General features: G+C 44.2%; 2 protein-coding genes across 4 annotated transcripts in view; one reads left to right on the top strand and one right to left on the bottom strand.

The window, feature by feature from the left end:
* LOC105673404 (facilitated trehalose transporter Tret1-like) overlaps nt 1-11877 on the bottom strand; it is a 69475-nt gene extending 57598 nt beyond the window's left edge. The window contains exons 1-2 of one of the 3 annotated variants that reach the window (XM_012369013.2): nt 11093-11877; nt 3359-3918 (exon numbers count right to left, since the gene is read on the bottom strand). In XM_012369013.2, the coding sequence (XP_012224436.1) occupies nt 3359-3382 (24 nt within the window). In that variant the 5' untranslated portion in view covers nt 3383-3918; nt 11093-11877. Of the gene's footprint in view, nt 1-3358; nt 6102-11092 lie in introns of those variants that run through there. The other 2 variants (XM_067353187.1, XM_012369011.2) reach the window with 2 other exon arrangements.
* Nucleotides 1-17063, top strand: part of MED20 (Mediator complex subunit 20) — an 84413-nt gene that overhangs the window by 58749 nt on the left and 8601 nt on the right. The gene's annotated exons all lie outside the window — the stretch shown is intronic.

Here is a 17063-nt window from a genome sequence, read left to right as displayed (position 1 = left end):
GCTTTTGTATCAAAAGCGGACGATGGCACACGCGGGGGCGTGCGCAAAGGAAAATGGGTTAATGCGGATCTACGTGCGCGCACGTGAATCAATTTACAAATCTATATTTGCGCCGCCGACGAGCAACGTGCCATTTGGAAGTCACTGACGTCGCATCGTCGGAAAAGTCATCGCGAAGGCAGCGGCCGGCGCGTCAATCAGCTCGCGGACGGAAAATCGAGAGGAGTAAAACGCGAGAGCGCAACGAGACAGAGCGGGCTTTCGCAAGCTTTCGCGAGTGTAACGAACGTGACGACGGAAGTAGACAGCGGCAATTTAGTCTGCGAGCCCCGGTGATGCACTTGGTATCATAAGCGGCGCATTGTCTTTAGGCTTAGACATTTATAAATCACTATTATTTATAATACAATCAAAGTAAGTAAATAAAAATTAATTAAACAAAAATAAAAAATAATAAAATAATTTAAAATAATTAAAATTTATGATGAAGTAGAAAGTAAACAAAATATAATAATTACGAAAAAGTAACGCTGTTATTTAATATACACATCTCCAATATTTCTATTTTAAGATCTAACACTGTCAAATACTGACCATCGATGTTCTTGTCTTACGTGCAATCATAATATATTCACCATATGATGTGTGTTCGAAATGTGCTCGTCTAATGACAAGTAGGACATGCGTTCTGTCTAATGTATGTCCTCCTCTGTGAATAGAAGATGATTCAGACGTCTTTAAAGTGTTGACCGGCAAAGCAAAAGAACAATGCAAACACGATTGGTATGGTGGATTCGTATATGTATACTGCGTGTTGCATGCGTGTACAACAAACGTCTGCGCTGCACGTGGTGTCCGAGTAACTATGAATAAACACGCGCGAACCTGCATTATTCGACATCAATCACCTGGATTTCGCAAGACGCCTAATATTGATACGGTCAATAACCCTACGCGGAATTGATCGCATCATCGTTCTCCGTCGACTAGAAATAGTGTTCTTAACAATGTATAACTTCTTGAGTTATGACTTGATATAGTTGTATGACTTGATATATGTTATGACTTGATATATTTCCATGGAAATTAATATTTTAACCTATTTGCAATCTTCTTTTAAACTTTATTTGCCAAATTTACTTAATTTTTAATCGCTTATAATTTAAAACTTCTTGATGCTTAAAGAATTATCGCTCTAATGTCTATGATTTAAAGAAAATGATTTCCGAAACCGTCTGTATATATATATGCACTACACAATAATTTTCTCATTAGCCTCCAACAAAGTCTTTGATGTTCGAAGCCTTTGTTAAAGTGCTAAATATTCTTGCTAGCAAACAATGAAGGCTTTGATGTATTCAGTACAGAATTCGCGGAACACCGCGCGTCTTGAACTTATTATCGTCACTATTCGGCTCTAATAGACCGACGACTAAATAAATGTTAAATTAAGATTCTCGTACTTTGATTTTTCTCACTCAAATCTCGTGCTATCATAATTTCATTATTTTTTATATTATTTATCTTTAATTTTATTTTTGATATCAATTTTCTTATACATTATTACAATCAATTATTTCTTACTAGGGCAAGGGAAAGGTAGATGAAAATATTTGCTGGAAATGTTTCGCTAATCGCTTTGAAATTATCTCGGGTGATCGATCGTACGCTTAATCGCTGCTCCGCTAATTGAACTTTTAGCGCGCAGTAATTCTCTCGCCGTCGTTTCTTTGCGTCACAATGATAATTGCTTCGACGTATCCGCGGCTCTTTTAACAACCTCCGCGATCGATACTACGAGCGGGATGGACGCGAAAAGCCGTTCGGTGTAAGTTCGATCGGTATCGATGCCTATTTCTCAGGAAAGTTCGACGTGCTCTGCTTTAAACTTGGCGAACTCAGCTGCGCGATGGCTTATAAAAGTGAGGGGCGCCGGAACGCCACGTCCATATCCATCGATAATTTATTCCTTCGGCTGCAGTAGCGATTTTTCTAGCGTGTCAGCGACACTTTTACCGCTATACTTTATACGTCCGCCTGCCGATGCAGTCACTTTTAATGCGCGCTACGTCTTCGCGCCAAGCATGGGAAGGTAATAATAATAATGTACATCGCGCATGGCGCGAGAATCGATATACAAGATACACACATGCATGAATAATCCCTCCCCTCTCGACCGCGAACGTGGTTGACTCGGCGTACGAGCGATACTTCCGTTATACCGAAAATAAAGAGCACAGATAGTAACGCTTCCGTGGCGATTAGACGAAAATGTTGTCAATGAAAAACAGATAATTGCATAAAATATAACTTGATGGCAAACTTTCTGCAAAACTTAGAAGCGGGAAGTTTTGTTGCAAAGTGCGCACAATGGAGGAAAAGTTGTTTTAATTGTTCGTAATTATATTCGAGAGAGAGAGAGAAAAATGTTTTTTTGCGCGCGAAACACTTTCCGACATTTAAACACGTTATGCAGAGATGAAGAGAGATTTAAAACGGACAGCTTTAATTTCTCGGATGCAGTTGCGCCACGGGAGATGCACGGGAGGAAAGATAGAAAACAGCGGCGGTCGATATCCAGCAGCCACGCCACTGCTGCGAGGTCCACGCTTATCTATTATGTTCTGGCTACGGCCATTGCGAACAATAACCGTGCTGCAGAGAGATTCGAATTTGTCGCCGAGCACGGCACATTGTACCAGTGGCGCGAAGCAGCCGTAATCTCGGCATACTTTATTAACTGGAGCAGCGCAATTTGTACAGCAGAAGGAAACGGAGAGTTCTCGCTCTCAAAATAGTTTATCGTACATTATCCGCATATCATATCACATTCTTAACAAGTGCGAAACGTAATATCTCGATAATTAAAATATTTCTTTGCAAATGCCTCGTGATCATTAATGCCGTCATTTGTTGCAACGCTGCACGTTGAATTCGCAATTGTGTCTTGCAATTATTAAATTTCCCTTTAATATTTATTTCTCACTTTCGACGCGCGTGTCCAACCTACTAACCGACTTTAAAGTTGATAGCGACGAGTGCTTCTTCAGTAGTTCTCGTAACTAAAAACTTTTGCTCGCGTCAGGATGAATACAACAATACGAATCAGGGTGTACTTTGTACTCTCGCGCGCGAAAAAAAGGCATTTTATCTTCTAAATAAACGTTTGAATATTATATAATCCGCGGAAATCTTCATAGTTATGCAACATTTAATTTGAAACAAATTTTGATTGAAAGGATAATAAGCCACATCTTCCACAAAATTCGTGTATCTTGTCTGTGAAATTTATTTATTTATTTCTTTTTGGGGGGGGAAAGAATGCGTTATTACTCTTGAAAATAAGTTCAATACTTACGTAATATCTGTGATTCAGTGACATCTCTTCTCGTTTCTTCGTCAGCTACTTTCCTCGTCTAAGAACTCGCGCACGATGTCGCAGGGATCTTCACAAAGTCGCGTTCGGAAGAGCTGTTCGCGATCTCCATATCTCTTCCCTTTATTCGCCAGCTAATCGATTATCGGAGTACATCCGTATATTCTCAAAGTGCTCTCTTCGTGGGAAGATGCGCGATGCGTACTGGCGCGAAGTCTCTTCGAACGACGAAACGTTTCGTCCATACGAGAGTTAAAAGGGGATATTTCACGCGCGCAATCAATACTTCACTATCTCCTTCCTACGTGGGGCAGTGTTATCCTTTTCCTCGTCCAGCGATATCAGTCTTACATATTTATTGTCGAGTTTTGCACTTATCTGTAGCGTCGTTATTATTGTCGTTTTTACGCGATTGTTTCCTATGCATCTGGGTCATACGTTGGCCTCGTCGTCGCCGTCGTCGCGCTATCTCGCGTTCTCTCTTTCTCTCTCACCTTCGCATCACCTACGCTGTTGCGGATCTTATCGTTCGAAAGACTGTCCTGCGAAAAAGATTCGTGTCAGAGGATGTTGCGCTTTAGACAATCTCTTCTCGAAGTCGGCATGGAAGCGCGCGAGTGCGTTTCTTCATTTTCTCGTAGAAGAAAGAACGGATTATTTCATCCGTGAACGCCGCGTTTATTTAACGATTTTTCCTTCAAGCCGAGTTAAACTCGTCAGATACTATCGCGGTGATCCGCTTGTTGACAAAGATTACGAGAAATGACAATCTTAATGCGGATTTGGAGATAAGAGTATTACATTTCGAAGGAAAAATGTCCTTGCGAATAAATTATATTATACGGGGGGGGGGGGGGGGAATACTCGATCGAGAATTCTGTTTACTGAAATGTGTCAAGCACAAGGTGCCTGGATAAAAACGCGATCTTGAGAGCTGAGGGTATTTAATTTTAGGCATGGATAATTTTTCATAATTAAATTTCGAGAGATATCTTACAAGTTACGTGTGGACCGCTTTATCTCTTTCATTCATCAGTTTATAACGTTGCATTAATCTTCTTGAGAAAACAGAACGAAAGCGGGAAAATAAAGAAATGTTGAAATACATTATGATTAATATTTTTGATGGTATCAATATTGATGCGCTTTGGACAAATGCGATTTGCATTTTTTTAACATCTTTTCCGCCTGTCCACGTCTTATCGTATCAAGCTGGCTAATAGTGCACAAGTATAAATAGTGCGCATGCAAAATGTCACTGTTATGGGCCGGAGCTTTTAGCTTCGCCTGTAAAAACGTCGCAGTCCATTAGCAGTGCCGACGATGCAACGATGTCAGTTCACCCGGTCGCGGGGGAGGGGGCGCGACGCGAAAAATTCAACGCTCTGCCACGCGGTCGAGGAATGCACCGTCCGACTGTTATTATCCCTGCTGTCCATAAGGGAACGGAAACAAAATCAGACGCGATAAATAGTACGTTCCTACAGCCTGTCGAAAGATGTTGGAAAAATACGCGGCACTCGACGTGTCAGCGCCGCACGATACGAGATCTCTCGACATGTTTTAATTTCACCGCATAATTACGTGTGCTTTATTAATCGCTTGCTTTACGCATGAAAAATTGTTCTAAACAGAACAGAGCGCACAACGACGATATAATTTGAACGGAGAAATATTAATTTTCTTATTGGTATATTTTTTTCAAATCAATACTGATACGTTAATATTGATTAAATCTCTGCGCGAATTGGCGAATTGCGCGCGACGAGCTCCGCGGAAGGTGATCTTGGAGAAAAATATTTTTCGCGACGCTAACCCGATGGAATTCCGCCGATCAGAGGGATTGGCCGCGTCAGAGATAGCGCGACTCGTCGCTCCGGCTATTGTTCCTCCCGTTCCGAGACTCCGAAGTGCTGCTACTGCCAATATCGGAACCGACGACGCAATATCGGGTCACGAAGTCCAGCTCTGTCTCTGGCAGCAGGCGGCCGATAACTCACGGCGACGCACTGGCGGCACGGCTATTAATTCGATTGAATTTACCCGTAATTGCCGTCAGATTAGCTCGCAATTTGATTCACAAGATTCCATCGGCGTGACGATCGCCGTACACTTTAAAACGTTTCAGGCAAGGCGCCGAGCGATTCGCTCCACTTTCGATCTTATTAGACGATGCATCGCAGACGTGATGCATCAGAGCCCAGATTACAGATGTGGACGTTGATCGATCGTCCGGGGATCGATCCTGTCCCGTCGGTCGCGTCGTCGAATGTGGAATTTTAACCCTTTCAAACCTGACGACGGTCGAGTTGACCTTTCGAACTTTTGAGCAGATTGCATTTCCTTTGAAGAAACATTTCGCCGTGTCTCTTGTATCGTAATAAAATTCCGAGCAACTCTCTTCATTAATCAATGTTACAGTTACATAAATAGCTGTTTATTACTTATAGTTAGGCGTACGTGTTGGGTTCTCTGCAATAAATAATAAGTGTGTAATTTCGGACTTTTAAATAAATTTGTATTTTTTTCGTTGCGCAAAGCGCAGCTCGATTAACGTAAATTGACGCGTAAATTAAATGTTCGTTTTTTTACGATGCGATTTTACCACGTTGTGTAAAAGCGTGTTGCATAAAAAACAATAACACAATCTGCTGGAAAACACGAAATTACTTACTGCATGATCCAATATTTATCTTTCGATCAACTATTGGAATTTTACAAATTTACGATCAACGTAACACTTTGTTTACGCAGTGCTCTTGCAGAATTGGACTGCGAGTCACACTTTCGCCGAGGTATATTGTTCGCGCGGCGAATGAACGGAACCGGTCAATTTTATCGCGAATGATCTATTTCCGATCTCCATGAAGCGTAATCGGCGCAGCGTGTCTATCTAACGCGACTAGCGCGATCGATCGATCGGACATCAATTACGCAGAACACGTGACGCCGACAGAAACGTTGTATTTTCCGCAACGCTCGCGGCGGAATTCCACCGGGTACGTCGGTCGTTCATTTAAAAAACATACATCACGTTCCTATGGCTGTCGATACATGATTTCCTTTTATTGTTAGTCCGCGCGCAATGTTGCAATCATGCATGAGTTCTGTAATTTATAACGGAGGTATCGTTAAAATAATTTCAAACAAGTATTATTATCGTCGAAATGTGGATTATGACTCGTCATTACTGCAGTTATCGCTTAATTGTGTTATAAATTATTAGCAATCGTATTATTTTATCGTTATTATAATTATTTTTCAATTATTCGCGTCTCTAGTACACTTGTCCCCGCCTCGGCGATAAATATCGCGAATCGCGGCTGCATCGCCCCGTGGCAATTAGAAGGAAGAAAAATGAAAGGCGCGTAGAAGAGGAGCGAGCAGACAGACGGGAGTAATATGTCCCGGCTCGTTTGTAGGATTTGTGACGCGACCGAGCGGATATAAAAAAAAGGGGGACGCAAAGAGAGAAAGAGATAGAAGAATCCCCGGCGCTCTTTATCCTCGGTGGAAGGTTCCTGCAAAGTGTCTTCCTCGCGCTTCGCACGAGAATAAATTATGAGAGACGCTGGCTGGTTGAAAAGTTTTGATCCCTGCACCGCCACGGGAAAGAGGGTCTTACGTGTCTCCACCGCACCGCGACCTTTCCGCTTGCATCGCGCGAAGGGTATAAACCGCAATCACGCCACGACCGGCCGTATAAAAGATCTCGTCCCCTTCTTATGCGCGAATGAAAACGGGCGCTCGCTTCCGCGTGACTTGGCGCAATCGATCAGAATTGAATGACAACTCGAACGCGTATAAATTGCAAGTCATCGATCGCGTCGAATGACTTCTCTTCGAAATTCATTCAAGCTCCGCGGATAAAAATACGCGAGTTCGTAAATGTGCGAACTTAAAAATTGCAATACATTCGATGATCCGGAAAGATGTTGGGCGATCGTTACGCACGAGTTTTGCCACTTATATATCGTCCGCTCGATGCTCGCATAATTAGCTACTCATTATAACGCGCAGATTATACACAGTTTCCGGGTGACCACGCTGATTTTATCCGCGTTTACGGCATTTCGATGCGCGAGACATCGGCTCGATTGTATTTGACGTCAATATAATAACCGTGAATGATATTCGTTAAAGTGTTTGTTTAATATCGGGAAACGCTACTCGACGTCACGTTCAATTATACTCAATCGGAAACCTATTGCAACACGCGACACGCAAGTTTTTGCGGGGGAGGGCAAAGATTGACGATGTATCGTAGATTCGTTAAAGCGCGTCAGATCCGCCGGTGTGAATGGTCTTTAATTACGTTTATTGACGTCGATCAACCCGCCCGTCAAACATTCATCGACACATAATCGCGATCACAAACGAGTTCTGAAACGGAAACTCGGTGAAAGATAAAATTATTTCTCCCTTTTGTTTCTTGAAAAATTTATTTTGTTAAAACAAATGTCTGCAGAGTAAATATTACCGTAAAATATCTTTGCAATAAAGCATCCAATTAAACGTCCGAAGTGCTGCTATTTATTCTATTTGCGAGTAGTTGATGTCCGTCTTAATCGCATCATCTTAAGTACTATTTTTAATGTCATAATTAGCTATAATTAGCCGCAATTAACTTCGTTCGCATTTATAAGCAGCTTATTAAAATGCAGAGGAAAATTCACCAGTCGTTGAAACGCTCGTATTTCCGGGGAATTAGCCTGTCATTTCAATCGGTATTCGTTCGAATCGTTCGCGTCGTTTTCCTCTCTCGTCGCTACGCACGAGAGAAATCAAAAGGACGACTACCAGTACGGAAACCAAACTTTTTCCATAAGCTCGGCGAGGAAAGTGGAAAGTACTTTGGGAGGTACACGCCCCGCCATACAAGCGCAATCTGCAGCATCGTGAATCGGAAATTTATCGCCTGCATACACACACACACACACACACACAAGCGCGTGTCTTTCGTTTACTTTTCACCCGTCGACGCCATACTCCAAGTCGCGATTTACGGACGCGTCGCACGTCGCATGTTCGAATTATCTCTCTCTCTCTCTCTCTTTCCCTCTCTCTCTTTCTCTCTTGCACGCGTGCGTGAGGTCTGAAACGTGTCTCCAAATTTTAATTACGAATTTTCTTTAGAAAAAAAAAGCCCATGGTGAAACCATAGTTTTCTCACGTAAGCCGGGGATTGTCTACGCATAAAAGAATAATCACATATCAGTGAGCCGAATTGTAATGTGAAATTTATCGGACACGCGTATATCCGTACCCATCGTTAAATTTCATTCAACATTGCAAGTTGAATGATAAATTAAATAAAGAGTTTTATCCGGCTTATCGAGAAAGAATTTATTGTACACTTTTCGAAATACTTCAATGTCATTAGCGATTTTTCATTAATTCTAACGAGCCAATTAGTTTATACGTGCAATCTCCGCATACGATCATTAATCCGGCCGTTTTTCCGCTTGATTATCGTGATTTATGTAAGCGGAACGGAGAAATTGCGATCTTGGAAGAAAATCGCTCAACACACGCGGCGATAAACGCGTGCGGATAGAGAGCGCGGGGCACAAAAGCCGATGTGTATTAAACGCCCACGCGCAATCACGCGCGTGTGTATCTACTCTGTAAATGTCTCCATTGTAAATGGATTCTGTCTTGCGCGCGAATTACCGTAACTCATCGCGTGCGCGCGCGTTCGCGCTGAACGTGTCAGGAGCCGGATCAAGCTACGCATTAAATCAGTTGTCGCTGCAGCGACGATTAATTTAAATTATTATGCGCGCGCGTAGGGAATCTCTCGTGCCCGAATCAGGACGCGTCCGAGATAATACGCCCCAGTAACACTGAAAACGGCGCGTGTGTCGACAAAAATTGCGTTCGTCGGCGGAATCGTCGTAGACACCGGCGCTGCGCGCTCGCATTCGTTGTGAAGCTCGGGGCCGCATGTGAAACTCGATATTCCATCCCGTGTAAGCCGATACCCGACATTTGCTTTAATCGATATTAGATTGGACGCGCAATCGTCGCGCCGTGGAGATTTCATCGACACCTTTCGTCGTAACTATCGGTATAATCGGCTGTTTTCCTTTTCAATTTGGTTCAAATTATAATAGAAAAAAATACCCGTGTTTTATTCCGAATTGAGATAACTTTGCGAGTTATGCGTTTGTTATGCAAATGAAATTAAAAAACTGGCGAAAAAATTCTAGCTAATTAAATTGGAGTGATTTTATGAGCTACGCGCGCTTATTATGTAAATTAAATGCTAAATTGAAAACTTAGAAGAAATTTAAATTGTAAAAAGTTAAACACTTCATCGTAGAAAATTATTTCTGTGTTTATCCGCGTCGGGATTATAATAAATGTTATTTTAAAAGCTTAAGTTATACGTGAGAAGTTGAAATAAATGACAGATAATGTAATAATGTAATAACTTATAAGGATTATCGTGAGCACTTTATCATCATGTGACGGTCGGGAGTGGAAAATCAGCGGTTGCTATTGAAAACAGAAAGAGACAGATAGACAGCGAGAGAGAGAGAGAGAGAGAGAGAGAGAGAGAGAGAGAGAGAGAGAGAGAGAGAGAAGAGGGGGCGGCCGCTGCTCTCTCTCTCTACAGATTAAATTCTTCGATCGATCGCGGAACGTAAAATGAAAGAGTCTATAGGGGAAGAAAGATAGAGAGCGGCGGCGGCGGCGGCGGCGGCGGCGGCGGCGGCGGCGGCGGCGGCGGGCTTTTCTCTACAGCCCTCATAACGCTCCAAGTTTGTACGGACCAATAACCTTCCAGAACGCTATTAAATCGTATGATAAACCCCGCCGCACATCGTCGGGGCTTACGCGGCCGGGATATAAAACGGCGGGGAAAAGGTCGCGCCAGAGTGCACAATAAGTAAACCCCTTGCGCCAGTGAATTTTTGCTGACGCGACGCGACGCGACGCGACGCGCGCGGGGCAGAGCGCGTCCATGATGCAGCTGTTACCGGACCGATGTGCACAACACTGCACCGACACGCTCTTTTTAAAGTAACATGAAGCTCCCGTGATCGCGCCGGACACTCGGACGACTCTATGCTCCTCTATCGAAAGCAATCTGCGGTGATATTTGTTACTAATTACTCTATTAGGAAAGTGGGATTCTCGCCAATTAGTCTTCACTATAGCTTTTTAATCATTAAAGTCGCACTTTTCAGTTTAATATAAGCTCATTAATTTTATCAGCGTTTTAATTTTTTTTCAAATCCTTTTATGCATCGGGTTTTTAATTATTTATCTATCGCCGAGAAGGTAATTTTTTACCAATTTTTTAAATATTGCTCTTTAATTAATAGAATTTTATTTTAGTTTAATTTAAGCTCGTTAATATAATTCCTATTAATGTTTTAAGTTCCTGTTACTTTTCTGCGCGCTTTAATATTGATTAACTGCATAATGCTCTACAGTTTAACAAAAAAAAAAAAAAAATTGCAAAATATACGAGCGCAGTCAATTTCATCGGTGCAGCAGATCGGCGGTGTTGCCTTTAGCTCGCGTCTTAAACCCGGCGTACACTGCAATGTCGATATACTCGTGCGAGAATCAGTGAAAAACCATTAATCATCCCGATACCGTTTAGTCACCGGCGCTTTTCCTCGAGATCAGCAACACGAACCGCGATTGATTTCGCGATCTCCGCGATTCCATGCCGCCTTTCCTTCGCGAATCGAATGTTACCTATGCTGCGATCCTTGTGTCTCGCCGATCGCGCGTTGCCGGCTTCGGGGACGACCGGAGTCGACCCGAGAAGATTACGTGGGCGAGTCGCGGCACGCGGGTGCAGCTGCATCGACTGGTCAATGCATTCGCGGCGGTAGGTGATTAATCACCTTGCTCCGGTTTCGACGAGATGCACTTCCTCCCCTCTGGTATTCCGCATCGTTATGAAAAGAATGAAAAAAAACCAGCGCGATCCAGCCGCCGGTCAACCGGTCCTGGTGACTTTTCAGTTTCCCGCGGAATCGACGACGAGAATTCCGTCTCGGCGCCTCGATTCCTTTCCGCGGAAATCGTCGTCGGGTTTCTTCTCTATCGAGCGGCGGTCGATCGCGCGACCGGTCGTCGTAAAAACGCGGTCCTCGCCGCGCCGCGTACAGTCATCTCTTCCTCCGCTTCTTCGTTGCCGACGAGGCGGCTCGCACGGCGGATTATGCAAAGTCGTCTTACTCGCTCGTCGTCGTCGTCGTCGTCGACGCGAAATGCACTCGTGCGCTCACCTCCATCCATTATCAGCCGGCGATCAAGTGTCGTCGTCGCGCATCTCACGGGCAATTCTGCGGAGTCGAAAGGCCCGAGTTGTGTTAGCCTCGCGAGGCCAAGATCACGCCCGTTTCGCCGACTTCGCCCGTGCAACGTGCAATTACACTCGCGTGTAATCGCTAAAACCATCCGCAGCGATGCGAGTGCACGCGCAACGGTCGTTTGCGTGTGACGTAACGGACCGTTTTTCCGGTTCGCGTGCGCAAGAAGATTCAACGGCGCGAGATAAATATTATTGAAAGACTCTCGCGCAAATATTATCGAATAAACAATTTTTTTCGATATATTGGGATGAAAAAAGAATATTTATTAATTCAGGAAAATTTTGTGGAATACGTAAGAGATTTAATTTGAACACCGGATATCTTAGGCGGAATTTAAATTCTGTCCTTAAGAGACTCGGTGTCTCGTCGAGAAGAAATTTTCTCTCCAAGAGACACCGCTGCTCGGCAAGATGCGTCACTATGTTAGCTCAAACATTTTAAGCACATGTGTGTCAGCAGTTTTTAGTCGAAATTATGAAGAAACGCAGATCTTAATATGCGCCAAGGTTTAAAGATAGTACGTATAATAATAATTATATTTTCACGTATCTCTTCAATTGAGCTATCAATTAAGCGTTCTTATAACATTTATTTCCGTAGCTTTCGCGATACTCGTTATTTCTTAATTGTTTCCGCTCTTATAAGAACACAATCAATCGTTGAGCGCACACTTAATGGTTAATCGATCAGCTGCTAGCCATTTAATCCCGCGACCGATTTCTCCGGATAGAAATTTCGCGTGCAATTGATTCCAAAATTTCATTTGCTTCTCGCATTTTCCCGGAATGTAAATAGTCCATTAGCCGAGATCCCGCGAATCGTAAAACGAGGTTCCCTCGAAGCATTAATCGCCACGCCAAGAGTGATTTCGCATTTCTTCGAGAGATTGCTGCTCCGAAACACTTTTCCTACGTTGGAACTTTAATGGAACGCGAATGGATTCTTTTTCAACTTGCGAAATATGATGGTGCACGTAGCTGGAAAGCGAGGCAAGGGCGTGTTTCTTCAGCGTGCACTCGCGCTGACGTGCGACGACCGTGAGTGCAATTCGCGCCGCATTGACTTTAGTCAATTATCATGTGAGCGACGACGATCGATCATTCGACGCTGTCGCTTCCGGAGACGTTTCATTTCCTTCTCCCCGCCCGTTTGCGCGTGCATCGAGCATCCCCGAACTATCTGCATAACCCCGCGACGATGCGGCCCTCGCTTCGCATCCTTGCGACGACTTCGAACGTGGCGACGTCGAATCACTAAGAGAAGTGGAATAAATCGTGGAAGCACTATGTGAATCGTAAAAATCGATCGATTTTCTCAATTATCGATCCTTTTAATTAATTAGTCAATTAGATTGCACAGCACCGCGCTTCGGCAGCAGTGTCGCGGTTTTATTTATCGCGGTTTTGCTTTGAGCGTTTTTCGGGTGTTGCTTGCAGCACCCGCGTCGTCGTGATGATGCGCTCACGCTTTTCCCCGTTACATTGTTAATTACTCGCGATCCCTCCTCTTCTGTCCAACGTGTGCGTTATCGCACCGCACTCACGTCGCGCTGCACCCGCAGTTTCGTCGTGCCGTTTCGCACGCGCTTGCGACTCTTCGCAGCCGCGCAGCGCCCTGTCTCGCGCGTGCGAAAAAAAGCCCTCGTCTTCACGGCGACTTTAATCCTCTCTCAGAACGCGATGCGAAGGGAGGCGAAGGAGGAGGACAATGAGGGTTGCGACGAATCCGTGGTCCAATCCTCTCGCGCTACCTCGGTCTGCTGCTGTTACTGCTGCTGCTGCTGCTGCTGCTGGCGTGCCACCCGGCCACGACGACCGGGACACGTACATACCCGGCGATGAATCGCGGCCAACTGAGAGAGGGAGAGAACACACAGCCCCCTAGACACTACCCCGTCGGTTGGCTGTGGCATCGCGCACGAAAACCCCCTGCGCGCAACCCCCGTCGCCGCGCACGGGATCCGCATGTTTTGTACGTACTGGGACAGGGAGGGGGCGATGAGGGAGGGGGAGAAGAGGTGAAACGCGGAGAGACAGGCGATGTCGAGGGTGCGCAGAGAGAGAGAGAGAGAGAGGGGGGGGTGTGAGGGGGGAGTTAGACTACCTCGGGGCTACAATGACCGCGAGTGGAGTTACTGGGTTAGGTCTGGGTTAGTTTAGATGGATCGGGATCCTTAGAATGGGGGTATAGAAAGGGGTAAGGTCGAGGGGTGCCGGTATTGCCAGGCTGTGAAGGGCGCTTGAGGGGGAGGGAGGCATTTGTCGGCTTGTCCGGAAAGTTCCGGCCGTATTTTTCAATCGACGTAATGCGCCGCTTTTTAAGTGGTCGAACTATTTGTTCGTTCCGCTCCTCGTCTTCTCCGGGTGAATTCCAATCGCTCGGCAATGGTTTTCAGAAGTTGACTTAAGTTTACACGGCGTTATAAAATAAAGACTCGATGCATCGGGGATTGCAGAAATTAAACTTATTGAACGAAATTGCTTTTTCAAGGAATGCTCATTTCCTCCAGAAAACTTCAACCGAAATATTCCTTTACTGTCAATTTTTTCATTTTTTTACTTTAACTTCTTCACATTTAATTTAACACGTTGAATAGAAATATTTTTGTCAGCTGAGATTTTTTAATTTATATTTAATTTAGCATGTTTGCAATTTTTTTATTTGGATGTAAGTGCGATTAGAAGCGCAATTACTTCACGTTTGTTGCGAGTTATTACATGAACAATGTTGCATAAAAAATAAAAACACCGAAACGAAGAGACCAGAGAGAGATAGAAAGAGAGAGAGAGAGATTTAATCGCACTAGCGTGTACAACAGCTTAATCCGGATCGATTTAGAGAGATTATGAACGAACGAATCACTTTGCAGCGATGCGACGCGCCAGTGTCCACCCGGTATAAATACTGGTTAATTAATTCGAGCGGCATGATACGAGGAGATACGTATCGATGCGACATTTCGTATTTTTGCTGGACGTTTTCCGACGGCCGTAATGGCACGCAGAAGGACACACAGAAGCGGGAACGCGATTCCATCCTTGAATCACCGTCGTTAAGCGGACACGCGAGGCCGCGGCGCAATATTATCGTAAACGTAACAACTTCATACCGATTCCAATTAATGTCGTGATAAAATTACGCCTACGTGCACGGGAAAGATGACGCGGACACACCCAGCGGGAAAGCTCTTCGACGGAACGGCGAGTTGAATGGAGGATAAATTGCTCGACAATAAAGTCTCGTATCTCTCTCGCCGCGGCGTCCCGGCGAGGGTCCGAGTTTCAGAATCGGGGTGGATCGAAATACCGCTGGGGGTCCAAAACACAATGGCGTCTCGTGATGCTCGAAGTTGTTTACGTCACAAACTCCAGGGGCGGCGCGGGGGACGGCGGACGGTCGGAATCAAACGAGAGGGTGGGCTATACACGGGCCGCTGGCGGCTATCTCTTTTTTATTGACCCGACCCGACCGCATGATTCCCCGCGCCGAAGGAATCCCGTAAAGCCGAGACTAATCGGGAATCTCATCGTCGCAGCCGTTCAACTTGGCCGAACATCGATATCAATTTGTCATGACGTTCTATGGGCCGTTTCGCACGCGTCATTGCGTCGTCGTGCGCCGAGAAAGAGAGTTGTAACACATTTCCCGCCAACAGTGTCACGCTTCGATTCCGAGAGCTTTCAGATCGAATGTAGACGTGAGATGTGGTTTGACTAGAAACTTCTTAGATATTAATATCTTGATATATCGCAACGAACAAGCCTGGCATAAATCTTCGATTGTTAGTCAATTAATGTTAAGCGCGAATGTCGACTCGCGGCACACATGATTTTTTTTTGTCTGTTTCTCTCAGTTGAAAATATAAGATATCGGCTTTATAAACTTTCACTGGCCGGTGAATCGTTCGTCGCTTGGTCGCTGGTAGCAGCTGAAACTTTTAATAAAGCGATCACAAATCTCCCTCTCTGCCCTCCCGGATGACAGAACGAAAGAGAGAGGAAGAGAGAGAGAGAGAAAGAGAGAGAGAGAAGAAAGTCGACCCTCTCGACCCATCGTTCTCCTCGCCCATCTGCTATTATACCGCATCGAGTTATTCCCTCGAGCTTCTTCAAATATCGGCCAGCCATTAATTGCACTCTAACTTAAACATATTAATCGAACGAGATGAAAACACCTGTTGTAATATCACAGCATCATACTTATATAAAAAGTTCAATGTTTTATATATGTACGGGTATATATTATATATCATGATCTACTTCAGATAAAATGTTATTAATATAAACGTTTGGCAACGAAATATTATTAATTAAAAAAAATGTGATTTCTTTGTCTTCAAATTTTTTTTGAAAGTTATCTGAACTTAAAGATGGATTTGCTGATAAGTTTTTCTTCTATTTAATCAGTGTCTACATTTCAGTGTCATAAACTAACTATTTCTTCGTAATTCGCATATCTAAAAAGCGTGCCGGAAATAAAATGCTATTATTGATTGACGCGTTCTAAAATATTCCCGGCGCACGAACACCGGATGCTGAATAATTGCGAAATTCATCTCCTCTTCTAGCCGCAGATTTCCCGCTTTTGTTTTAATTATAAGTCAGCCCGGAGGCATTATACAGCATATAACCCGTCCGACATATATTTTGCGGCCCGTCCGAAATTGCGTTTGATTTATCGCGCGAATAATGCGGCGCTTTATATAGTAATGCTTCATCAATAACGTTTCTCTCCCTCCTGCGAGTGGACCGATTCCGGCGCACTCGGTGCTCACAGCTTGAAATTGGATCAGCAGCCCGGCAGATACCAAGCGACAAAGCAGGTGCAACGTGAAGCACGATCGCTCAATGAGAGTAATTAATGGTCGCTACGCGGATGCGCATCGTAATGGTGAAACGTGTCAACGTGGAAAGATGGAGAATGAAATGCGATATGACGGTAGAATTCTAAAAAAAATATACAAGCAGCCGACATTTGTCGGCTCCACGCATTGAGAAAATGTCGATCATCGATATAAACTTGACGAAGGAGAGCATGACGATCGGTCGGTTGCGATCCGTGCAATTAATAAATCTGTCTCATGTTATTAATAGTCCATATCTTATCTTTTGCTGCAAATAAAATGTTTGCATAAAAGCACACGCTTGGATTCCATATGGATGTACAGTGATTTAGAATATTTGCATCTCTGTTGTTTGTCAAAATGCAATAGAACTGCACAATGCAAAAATTTCGAATTCTTGCTTCGCATCGGACAAATTAGCGAAATGCTGCATTTCATTGATCACTTAATCAATGTTATAGCTATAATCGGATAATAAAGGAATTATCTGCTCGGCACCGTG

The sequence above is a fragment of the Linepithema humile genome, chromosome 4 (assembly GCF_040581485.1).
Source record: "Linepithema humile isolate Giens D197 chromosome 4, Lhum_UNIL_v1.0, whole genome shotgun sequence".
NCBI lineage: Eukaryota > Metazoa > Arthropoda > Insecta > Hymenoptera > Formicidae > Linepithema > Linepithema humile.
This window is presented reverse-complemented; position numbering and strand designations above follow the sequence as displayed.